We start from the raw sequence: 12430 nt of genomic DNA, 5'->3' as shown, positions 1-12430 counted from the left end.
GGTCCAGGGCTAGCTCAGTGACCCACATATATGCACCCATCTTTTGGATAGCTCTCATTAAGATACTGCCGGAAGGACACGAAAGCTTAATGCACGCAAATGTCACTTGTACCCATCACTAGTGAGATTAGATAAGTAAAAATTCTAGTATTTTCAAAAACAAGTAGGCATGAAGTGGTCTTGACAAATGGAGTCTGGGTGAGCACCCTGTGTGCCTCTGACACCTTACAAATACAAGACAAACAATTATCTTTCACCAGAACAGTCTTCAAGTCAGTAAATCCTGGTTAAAATGATCACCAACTTGAAACCAGGCATTTTGCTTTCTGGAAAAGCTCAGTGTGTAATTTCATTCTCAGTATCACTGTAAAGAATTACATAAAAGAGCCTCATAAGTATTCAGTCTAGGATCCAGCATCAGCAACATGCAAATACAACAAACAAAACAGCTACCTAGGCTCAACGCAAGGCTCTGATGTCAAGTAAGCACTGTGCATATGCTGGATATGGGCGTTTTGCTGACTCCAGAGATTCCCAGATAATTTTACACAGGAAGAAGAGAAGCAATCTTGTTTTCTCCATCACTGCAAGCACTTCTGAAATTAGCTTATAGGTGCAAACAGCCTCCCACACCCTTCTGTGCTTTTTTTCTTCCCTCCTTCCTAGCAATGCCAGGGAGAGCCTGGCATGTTCAACAAGGTTTCATTCAGCAAAGCACTTAAGTTTGGGCTTACCTTGAAGCACGCAAGCACATGCATCTCAGTGCAACATTTATGAGGCTTTCCTAATGAGGGAGAATCAGGCCAGGGAGAGGAACCACATTGCAACACACAGCAGGGTTGGCCAGGATAATGTAACGCGGCATGCAACGCGGCATTGCTGCCTGCCTCCTGCTCAGGGTCGTGGGCACCAGGAAGAGCGAGATGGTGGACCACAGGCTATGCCCCCTGCACCTTCAGGGCCTGGGAGCAGGCGAGAAGCAGGAGTACCGGGCTGCCAACGCAGCAGTCCCAGCCCCCTCTCCCTTGCAGGGCAGCTGGGACACTCTGAAGGGGTCTTGCTGACCACAGCTGGCTCCCTCCGTGCTTAAGGGTTGGTGTGCATGGGGTTGGATGACCAGATCCAGCTGGAGGCAAGGCCAACCCCACAGCAGAGTTAGAAGAAGATCAGACAGCAGAAAATTCATTTTGCTCCACATGCCACTAGGGTCTGGTTTCTGACCTGAGAATGCAGCAGTTCTCCAGGATTCGTAAGCTGCTGCAGATCCCAGCACAGCCATCAAGCTGGAGAAAGCTTCTTACTTCATTTTCATAGCTAAATTAAAACAGGAAGACATATCTTTAAGCTAGCGTGCTCCATACCGCATTAGCCCAGTAGCAAACGGGAGAAGTATTCTGTGATTATTTGTCTTTTCAGCATGCACAGTTTCACTCCCCAAGGGGTTCTAAAGCAGGACAAAGACAGTCTCTGTCCTGCCCAGCTGGCGAGGAAAGAGAGCACAGGAACGGCACAGGGAGAGCCCTCCAGCTGCCTGGGTGCCACTGCTAGGGATCGAGAGGCAGTATGTTCATTTTACCATTGCTGTTGCTTCTGGGAAGCAACTCGGGCTTTCCCGATAAAGCTGCAGAATAAAACCTCAGCGTGTATGAATAACCCACAAAGTCTATCAACTGCTTCGTCATAGCTTCAGTCACACAAATGGCTCCTGGACAACTCCATTTTATAGGAATTTCCTTCCCCTCATAATTTGAAGGGCCAAGGATCTTAAATCAAACCTCCTTCTGAAATATTCATCTACAACCAGCAGCACTGGCATTTTCTGCTGCGGGGGATACAGAGGGAGGGAGATGCCCCAAAGCCAAAAGCAAATACAGGGAGCCAGAAGAAGAGGTAAGAGGGCAGGAGATGAGAAGACAACATTTGCCCTCTTCTGAGAAGCAAGACAGAGCAGAACTCCTCACCCTCCCAGGGAGCCAGTAGAAAGCTTCATGCCCAGGAAGCACAGTCAGGGTAGGAAGGGCCAAGCCTGGGCACTGGCCAGGTGGCTGCCCCTCTTTCTGGTTATTTTTAAGGTCTGAGCCTCTCCAGAATAAAAATGCCCCAAGGCTTTAACCTGTCCAGGCAAGTACAGGTGCACTTTGTTCCCTCAGCTTTAGTCCGACAGCAAATGCTGAGCACACAAACAGCAGCGAAGCGCTGTGCCTCCAGTAACAGCTTGATGGGAAACAGCCATCAAACTAAAGAGGGGCAATGGCAGATCCGGGTGAACACAGCATTGCCAGTCGCTTCATCAGGATTTCTTTCTTTTGAGCACTGAAGACGTTGCCAAGGAGGAAAACAGCATCCCTCCTACCTCTCCAGGAACCTCAGGCACTCCTCCAGGCACACAGCTTCCACCTTCTCGCTCAGGCTTTCACTGACACGCGAGGCAGCCTCCATCTTCTCTGTTAGTATCTGTGGATTTCAAGGCGTGAGAGGAGAGCAGGACAAAGCCATTTGTTCCCTATGCAGTGAAAGGAATACATCCCATCCCTCACCCTGCTACAAATCCCTCTGCCTTCTAGGCAACAACTTCTGTTTCAGTTTTGAGAGCCCTTGTGGAAATAAAAGTATTTTTTAGGAGTCTGATTTTAATGCCTGATCCTACACCTTTGCTACCGCTGCTTTCATTGCGGTCAACAGGCTGGAGTCAAGTCCAGCACTCGGGGGAAAGCCTGCCTCTACAGATGTTCTCTGCTAGCAATGTCCAGCCTGGCAGCTCCTGCCATCTGCGGTAGCACCTGTGCTTCTATGTGACTCATCCTTGCAGATAAATTTGGGTGCAGCTGCTAAAAAAAGGTTAGGAGCTCTAACAGTGTGCCCTGCGCCTCTGCCAGGGTCTCTACCAGGGATGTCTGAAGAAGACAGGTGTCATCTTCCCAGCCACCACTGCTCACGCCTGACACGGCAATGTGTGTTAAACCCCACAGCGCCTGTCTCGCCCCACTGACCCCAGTTGGGTGGCCCAGGTGCCTGCAGGAGGTGGGCTGTGCCAGACAGCTAAAAATCCACCCATATTGGGCAGGCTTGAGCAGGTGGCAACTTAATGCTGCCCATTAGTTGCTCTGTGGAAACAAAAGCTTGCAAGGGGAGGAGAGCCAGATGGATAAAAGGAGACAGATGGACTCATATGCTGTGCTCTCTCAGCGCTCTGGGAAGTGTCAGCCAGAGACAAAGGGTGACTCACATCGTGAATGGGTTTTTCCACTGCTCACAGCAGATGTAAAAGTTCACCCAAAGGGACAGGATAAAATATGCCACCCCAAAGTGTCAGGAAACCATGGCTGATGAGTTTCCATGACACCTTGTTCATTTTCTATCTGATCTTTAAGTGTCAGCCTGAGAAAATTGAGGAGGTGGTAATTTCATAAGGCTTGCCTATTTATCCAGGCTTTTCCATCACCTACCCCAGAGCATTCAAACCTGTCAGTTACATGCACAACAGAGCAAAACCACCCGTGCTGAAGCATGGCCAGATGTTGCAGATACAAGGACCACAGCATTCAAACCAGGCTTTGGCCTGGTCCCCGTTAGAAACCTTTGCTCTGTCAGCCAGGAAAAAAAAAAAGCCAGCTCGGTAGCTAAAAGCCACCCTAGCACAGGTACATCACTGAGTGTATCACTGCTCCACCGCTCCAGCAGGCACAGGGCAAAGCGAGGAGGGAGCAGTCGCCTCTGTGAGCTCTGCACTTGGTGCCTGGGTCTGAGTTGGGCCAGAAAAGCCAGGTTTTGCCAGGTAAAGCTGTATCCTCACAAGGAAGGCCAGCTACTGTTGATCTGCAATGCCTACCACCAGCCTCCAACAGGCTGCCTGAGGTTGTCTGCTGTCCCAAAGGACCATGGGGCTACTTCCCTCTCTCATGACCTGAAACAGGACTGCCACTGGGGTGTTGGCAGTGGAGAAGAAAGATACAGTCACAGCAGCCCACAAGCTGCCCCTCATCTCTAGCATCACTTGAGTCCACATGTAAACTCCAGGATTTATTTTAAGCCTTCTGTGGGTCTTGATCCAAATAGCCTCTGGCCATGGTATGTACTGCTCATAAATCAGCAGTGTGCTTCTGCGATGCCCTTCCAGCGCTTGGCTTCGCTGCGCTCTGAAGTAGTCCCTTGTGCTGCCTAACCCATCAGGGCAGCAGTCGCAGCTGTACCCAGCACATAAGCAGAGAGCAAGCTGCCTGCGTTTGCGCTGCCAGATATGGGGACCTGCCATGGCTTGGCAACTCTTGCTGCTTTTATAAAAGTGCTCTGCAGAACTCACACAGAGCAGACTGGTTAACATACACCATGACTTTCCAAAAGGGTGTATGAAAATCCAGGTGCATACATGAAAATGCAACAGATTAAATCAGCTAATCTCAGACTCATCCTTTTTCAGTTAATTTAGTTTTGTTTACATATGCACAAGAGAAAAACAGGTTTGGAAGCAAACAGGTGCAGTTTAAGTATGGCAGTTAACTTGCAAGCTTTTAACACACTGAGCTTAGCCCAAGACATGCAAAACTGGGTCTTGCCAAATACCTACGTACTTGTGTGCAAAAACACGACTGCCCCAAAATATGAGAGCTTTTCAGTTCCCCCCGGTTTACCTGAATGACTGCAGCATCTGCACAAGGGGGTTTCCCAAAATCAAAGGCTTCCTTCAGGTCTTTCCCTACTTCCTTCTAAATATTAAAAGAAAAGAAAAAAGAACAGTTGAGATTCAATGGCATTCGTAATGAGTTAGGTTTCCCAGCCTCTCATTATGCATTTGGACTAGATAAATTTCTGCCTCTATTTTTTTGGCCGTCTTGTTTAACCCAAAGCCTGGCCATTTTCCAGCTGACATAATAACATTTTTCTGTTTTGTTCTACATTGTTTGTTTGATTTTAAATGATTTGCAGCTTCCTTTCATCCCAGTGTCAGCTCGGGTTATCTACAGTCTTCCCTAGTTAGCTTGGCTCAAATGAAGGTGCCCACACAGCAAAACAACGCTTAGACACAACGCTGTGCTGCCAGCTACTGGAGCTGAGATTTTCCACCCTTCCTCGTTCCAACCGGCACCCGCATAAACCAGCCAGTGCTAATTACAAGCATTCCCTCACTTGAGCCAGGGACCTGTGAGTGCAAAGAGGAGTTGGGTTAGTGTTTAGAGCTACTGTCATGGAGAGATGAGCCCCATGAGGCTGCACGATGGGAAATTTCCCAAGACTTGGCTGGCTTGTGTTATTTTGAATGGACCATAAAAACAAAACTAACACTGCAGAGAAAGGGCTCATTGCTTAAAACATGATCTGACCTTTATAGAAGCTTTAAACTCAAAAGCCTGGCTCACTTATTTATTCTTTCATTTCTGCATCTTCCTCCAAGGAAATAGAAAGAATGTAAAGTCTGACCTTCCATTTTTGTCTTTGTTCTTTTCTGGCTGATGAATTAGGAAATTTGTGGCTGTCACTGAAGAATTTCATCAAAAGTATACTCAAAACAGCTGCTCTGCCATACTCATTGAAAAGTGTTAATTAAAGACAAATAAGCAGTTGTAAACAACCCAAGAAAAATTCCTTTCCTCCCGAGTGCCATCACCTGACTGTGAGCAATTGTGTGAACATGATCTGCTGAGATAACACATCCCAGCCGAGCTGCACAAACATTTCTAGCCTGCCCCAGTTGCACAGTAAAATGTGTTGGCTTAAGCCAATACAAAGGTCTTGCTCCCCAGTGGTACAAAGTATGTGTTTAGTTAGTAACTGCAAGGCAATAACTTGTTGAGCCACAGTATTTAGTTGCTTTGGATCAGACAATGTGTCTGAATTAGCATGAGCTTGCCCGTTTGTAGCTCCTGTGGTGACACCAGCACCTCAGGCACCAAAGCTCCAACGTGGAGAGGACCAGAATTTCTGCTGTAACAAACAGGCCCATAAATAACCTCCAGTTTCCTACTTGTCCCGCCCTGTCTGACCAAGACGTGTTACCCCATGCTGTAAAAGCTTCAGATCCATGGATGGCCAGCCTGCCGGTGCTGACTGCCCAGCCAACCGCTTCCTCTTAGACAATACAAGGGCCTGAGTTATAACTTGGGTCCCTCATCTGTCCAGCTGCTATTTTAAAACATGCAAGAATTTAACATCCTTAAGACCTCTACATCGTTATCAAGTGCAGTCAAAATTGGCTAAGAGGCTCAACATGAGTGGGAGCGCACTGCTGACACGCCAGCTGGCAGGTGGGCAGAACAACTTTGGGTAGCAGCAGGTCACCAGCCCAAATTCTCCAAAGCATGTGAACTTCTCAGTCCTCCTTTTGTCTACTTGAAAAAATAGAGGGAGGGAGGGAGGGAGGGAAGAAGACACAGACCCAAGTGATCCTTTGCAGGTCAGTGTAAACCCTCCTCGGGCTTTTGTCCAGGTGTGCATGTCTGGTCCTGCCATCTCCATTTTTGGACAAAGAGTCAGTTTTGAGCTGAGGCTGCAGAAGCAGGGGACAGAAAGTTCGTTTTCCACCTCTCAGTATCAGAATGAACCCTGGCATCATGCTGGAAGATTTGCCTTGCACTCCTGTCAAATTCCCTAGTAGAGCAAGGGCAGGGGTGACGGATCGACAACCAACCTTGCAACCTCAAAAGGCACAAAGCCCCCTTGCCCTAAACATGTCTGGGCTGAGGGAATGCCGCCTGCATGCAGAGCTGGCCGTGTTCCCTGCAGTGGTGTTTGGAAGTGGTTTTGAACCTCACGTGGCCTCTGAGCTGTCAGCACCTTCAGATGTGGTCACAGTTCTCATTGCTCATTTCTGTTTGAAGTGCTTTTAGTTTGCACTGATACCAGGCTGGCACTCTCAGTGACAAGCCAGGTATCCATAGGCAAAGCAGACCATGGCTTATTCTGGTCAGTCTTTTCATTTAGAAAAATTTAGTCATCCATTGAAGTGGCAAAACCCGCACCATGTGATTTACAGTCACAATTATATATTACAATTGCTCAGAGATAACTGACAGGATGTTTGCTCAATAGCAGCTTCCTGTATATTTGGAATAATGAAGGCCTGGACTATCCCGGAAAAAGAAAAGCAGGTTTTATAAGCTATGCCACTGAGCTGAGTGAAGAGACATCCATAATTTTTCCATATGGAGTCAGCTCATGCCCACTTAAGCTCATTAGCTTGAACCTGGAGCTGGTCCTAAGCTGGCCAGGTTTGAAGCAAGCTGGGACGCTGCTGTACCACACTCTCCAGCAATTCTAGATCTGTTCTCTATGAACAATTCCAGATCCAAGGTGGCATGAAAAAATGCAGCCAACTCAGGGCAGTGTGGCTCAAGAGCTCATAACCGCTGCCAGATCTAGGTGAGCCTGCTCAGCGCATGGGGTATCAGGAAAGCAGAAAGCCCATGGTTAAACAAAAGCTTTCTCCAGCTATTACATTAGAGGGAACTAAAAAAAAAAAAAAAGAGTTAAATTCTCCATCACTGTTAGTCAGCATCTGTGAGGGTTTGTCAGTGACTCAGTGACATGCTCTAAGATAACCTCATTAGCACTACCCTGAGTAAAGTCACTTCCTTCATTGAAATACGTGCTGAAAACAGACCTTAAGAACATGTGGTCTTCTCCAGCGTAATGATTATAAACACCCCATAAATATGCTTAATGTTAAACACTGAAATCAGCAGGTTTTAAGCATATTGTCCCCAGCTGGCACCTCTACTCCCATGTTTGTGACTACCTTTGTGTTCTCCTCAGGGAACAGGTCTTGAGGAAAATCTCTGCAATTTAGAGTACTTTCCCTTTCAGCAGTTTGCCATGGAATTTCCCCTCCTCTGCTCCCCGGGGGCTGGTGGAAAGGCAAAGCGAGAAGATGAGTGTGGTAACTCCTGCTGCTGCATTTCGGCTTTAGCTGAATCTAAAAGGCCCCGCTGAGTTTTCCGAGCAGCATGGTTTCCTCTGGAGCTCCCTGTTGCTACCATGCATCTTCCCTGCTTCATTTGTATTCCACACGCCAAGACAGCATTCTTCAAAGGGGGAGCTTTGAGAGAAAAGAGATCCTGCAGCCCTGGCGCTGAGGTAACCTGTGGGATCGGAAGGCAGGATGCCCTGCTCCAACCTTAGAGGAGGGCTGTGCCGGGTGCGCACCTGGGTGTGCACCAGCTGCAGAGTTTCTTGTGCTGGGCTCTGGAAATAATCTTTGCTATAACCTCAGCAGTGTCAGTCCAGCAGGCTGGAGAGGGCTGTGAGGGGACCACATACAGACAAATCCGGCAGCCTCAATATCTGCACAGCTGAGGCAAAGGGGCTATAAAAAAAACCAACTGTTGCACACTATGGGCTCATTAACAGCTGGAGAGAAGATGAGCAGCATCTTGAAATGGCCCTCAGTAAGGAAGTGGATTTCACCCATAGCCTCCCTTTCCTCCAGATACATTGGCTTCTGAGCAGAGCAGATTGCAGCTCTGAAGGTGCAGCAACAGGATGAAGAGAGGTTTGCAAATGTCCCAGCACCTCTTTGCTAAGAAGCAAGGACAGGGCAGCATCCCTTTGGCAGAAGACAGTCGTGGATCTTCACACCTGGGCTCTGCAATGAAACACAGCTAAGATGGAGACCATGGGGCTCACGCACACCTGAGCAGAGCTGGCTCAGCAGCAAGGGAGCAGCTAATTTAACAAGGGCATTCCTTATTTTAAATCCATGGGAATAAAACAGACAGACTGGGGTAAAACTCTTGAGTTCTTACCCGGGCGACTGCAAGTAACTTTTCCTCAGTCTTCAAAATAATCCACACGGGACACTGTACACCAAGGGAAAGGCTGTGCTGGGGGGTCTGCCTGGGTCTCAGACATGTCTCGCTGCCACTGCGTACAGAAACAAGAGCTCAGCCAGAGGTCTTTCCCGCTGGTCCACAGCCCATCACCCGCCAGGCACCCCCTGCTTGGCATCACGGCCTCACGCTAAGCAAAAGGGGTGCCCTGCAAGCACCCAGCAGTGTTTGCAGTGTCGGGGCAGCCACCATATGGTAGATGATCTTTATCACGCCCTTTTGCCAGCTATTATTTTGTGCTGTTTCTTTTCCTTCTTCCTATATTTGCTGCCCAAATTGCACTTTTTGCTCGACATTTCCCTCTCCCCTTCCCTCATTCCTGCTGCTGAATTCCTTCTCGGGCTTGGGCAGAGGCACCCAAACACACTTCCATGGATGCACAATTTTACAAGTGTCACGTATTCTCTCTGAATGGAATGAAAAGCAACTATATACCAGGACAACTGCATCTACACAGGAGCTTTCATTAAGGTTGTAACTGTATTCAGAGAGGAAAATCCAAATAGTTAAGTCTGGCATCTCTGCTCTTCTCATTTCCACTTTCTTCACTACATTCTGACCCTAACACAGTCACAGGCGGCTCTTGCTTTTTTTTTTCTTGAAGGAATTCAGCATTTGCATATAACATATTTTTCCTATCTTTGAGCTTTTCATTATATATTTACATTATATAATTATTCACCTCCAATTTCATCTAAGTTTTCAATATTTCATCAATCCATTACTCTTATCTAAACCCAAAGTTTTACCATTTTAAACCCATAAAAGCAGCAGTAGAAGGGATGCATCCTGTCCAAATGTCTCCCATTTGTTTGAGGACAGCATGCACCAGCATGTACCCACTACTCTGCCTCCCTCCTTCGGGAGCTGGTGAGGGGAAGAGCCCACCTGATGAACTGTTTATGAGCTAATCAAGGGTTTATAAGTGTAATTAATACAAGGAACAGAGAAGCTTGGATGGAAGTAATCAAATAACCCAAAAGGGCTGAAAACTATTAGGACATAAGTAGATTGGAGCTGTCAAGTAGCAAAGTAACCATGGACACAGAGAATAAAATGCCTCATCTACCACTGTCATACAAAAAGAAATCACAAGAAAGCTTCAGGCTTTGATGACAACCACAGGCTTTGAATTCACATTGGGCCAAAAGGTCCCAGATGTGTCGTTCTTCAGATCGTGGGGAAAGCCACATCCGTTTCCCAAACTTGGGCAGGAATTTAATGATCTGCTATATGTTTTTCCTGTGATCTGAACACTAATGCAGGAAATATGGAAACAACTGGTCAAACTACAAGCCAGATAAAGCAGCAAGAGAACCAAGGAGACGACAAGAGAAGTCCACAGAGCATAAAGGCAAGAGAAAACTATTGTGGAGTAATCAGAGTATTATGGACCTTGCTAAAAAAGGCTTAATGCGAGGAAAGAAATTGTTCAGGAAAGCAGGACACTGTGCATGTCCAACAGGAGTCCATCAGAGAAATACCTGCCTACCTCAGGTAAGCCCCTGAGCCCAATACTAAGGATTTAGAAAGAGGCAGTACTGCAATGACAAAAGACTCTGATTCTGAGAGCACAGAAGATAAAACAGGCAGTGGGCAAGCCTAAACTCAGCAAGAGTCCTGAGCATCACTGCGTTAACAGGAAGCAGGGATTGTGCTCAGAACTGAAGAATAAAGACACAGAAAAAATGTAGGGAAAAAGAAGTCCTTCAAACATACCTTTTGTACATTTTAAGGCCCCATTCATAAACTAAAAGACATTGACTGAAGCTGAAATGGTTACTGCCAGTAAGGGTGGAAAGGTGAGAAGAAAAAGAGGCATGACAGCAGCGGGCGTAGGTGACGAGCAGTCCTGCTTCCTTGAAGAAACCACTTCTGTGCTCCAGGCTGGGAAGAAATGTCATTTCCAGCTGACTCAGGTGGTGTTTTAGTGCAGTCTCATCTGTGTTACTGGAGGAACCAAAGGGGGGAATCTGGGCTGTCATGTACTGTATTAGTTTTTCCTCCAGATCTTTCCTCCAGAAGTTTGGACTCCAGGTGGAAACAGACTCCGTCTCTTGGCCACTGCCAAGCCACTCCGCTTCCTTCTGCTTTTTCCACTTCAGCGATTCCCCCACCGACTGCAATGGCTCCAGGAATGTCCTACCACTTCCACTGAGCGCTTCTCCCACCACAGTCCACATTCGTTCAGCCAGTAGTGTATAAAGTGATTCAGACTTTCCCACACCATTGTTTCCAGAATGCTCCAGATCATAAATATGATCACAAGCTTCAAAAAATTTTCCTTGTTCAATGAATCCGCAGATCGTCTCCTCTGCAATAGAGAGAGTAGCAACACAACTTGATGTTTGTTCACTCCTCTGTAGGACCCATCACTTTAATATCCAAGTACTGAAGTATGTACTTTACATGTATCCCAAAAATCTTCAGGACCTACTCAAGATCACCTCACTTAAGGTCTAGCACTAGCACCTCTTAGTTTCCTCAGGGCAAGCACTTTCTTTCCTCTTTCTTTGTTTCGTCCTTCCTCCTCCAGGCTAACTAAGCCTGCAGACTAGTCTTCTGCAGCTTTCTGCCATCATCCCAGTAGACCTCCTCTTATGGGCAATACATTAATGTTATTAATGACAATCTTTCCTTAAGGAAAGTATCTTTTCTCCAGAAGAAAAGCATTAAAGATCTTCTGAAAGAGCCACCAGCTGAAAGTCAAGCCTAGAAGGAATCCTCTGTCTTCTCTATAGAAACCCTGGCAGGACCAAAGTGATGCAAACTCTCTTGTAAGGTCCCTCTCTCCTGTTCACAGTCTGGCATGGCTACGCAGAGGGTCTCACTCCTGCCAGCGAGTTCTCATCGTAGACCAAGGCTGCTCAGTGCAGTCCAGGGCCCTCTCTTTGCCAGGGCTTTTTAACTAGGCCAAACGACTACGTGTACTATTTCGCCCAAAGGCGAAAATCAGAAGGTGGGCTACCTATCTGCAGTGTCTCAGCAAAGGGGATTCACACAACTCCCCATGACTTCCATGTCTGCAAGAAGCTGTGGTGACTGAGCCATTGCCCTAATCACCAGACACCCTGTCAAGGCAGTTACAAAATCTTTAAAGTTCAGAAGCTGGAAGGAGAAGTTTTTCACCGCTGCTCGCTTCCAAAGTATCTTACCCATCACACCCAACCCACCACTAAGAGTTAAAAATAATCTCACAACAGCTGCACAGAGCTGCATTTTTTTCCCTGTGCATTTTACAGATTACAAAGTTGAGCAACAAATGGTTAATAAGATTTGCCCAAAGGCATCTGGAGCAGAGCCCAGAGGAAAAATCAAACCTGATGAGAACCCAGGGAAAATTAAGCACAGATAGAAGCAGTGGGACTCTGAAATCAATTCAGGATACAGCTTTGGGTATAGAGTGAAGAATGAAAGAATACGAGCGTCCATTATCTTTCACCTGTATCCTAACTTTCCTCTATGAAAACACTTCATCTGTGTAATAAGAATTACATCAAACAGGACTGGAGGGAGGAACATGACACAGAATGGAGACGGGCTGATGCAAGGATCTTCAGCAAAGCAATGGGCAAGCTGCTCAGGAGAGGTCTAGCAAGCTGCACTCGTCC

General features: G+C 47.0%; 1 protein-coding gene across 1 annotated transcript in view; it reads right to left on the bottom strand.

The window, feature by feature from the left end:
• The window catches only part of LOC142082703 (uncharacterized), a 42632-nt gene that overhangs the window by 11223 nt on the left and 18979 nt on the right, over window positions 1-12430 (bottom strand). Inside the window, exons 5-10 of the mRNA XM_075151017.1 lie at window positions 10539-11133; window positions 8736-8853; window positions 7730-7837; window positions 4629-4703; window positions 2354-2454; window positions 1222-1314 (exon numbers count right to left, since the gene is read on the bottom strand). Coding sequence (XP_075007118.1) covers window positions 1222-1314; window positions 2354-2454; window positions 4629-4703; window positions 7730-7837; window positions 8736-8853; window positions 10539-11133 — 1090 coding nt within the window. The remainder of the gene's footprint in view (window positions 1-1221; window positions 1315-2353; window positions 2455-4628; window positions 4704-7729; window positions 7838-8735; window positions 8854-10538; window positions 11134-12430) is intronic.

The sequence above is a fragment of the Calonectris borealis genome, chromosome 5 (genome assembly GCF_964195595.1).
Source record: "Calonectris borealis chromosome 5, bCalBor7.hap1.2, whole genome shotgun sequence".
Lineage (NCBI taxonomy): Eukaryota > Metazoa > Chordata > Aves > Procellariiformes > Procellariidae > Calonectris > Calonectris borealis.
This window is presented reverse-complemented; position numbering and strand designations above follow the sequence as displayed.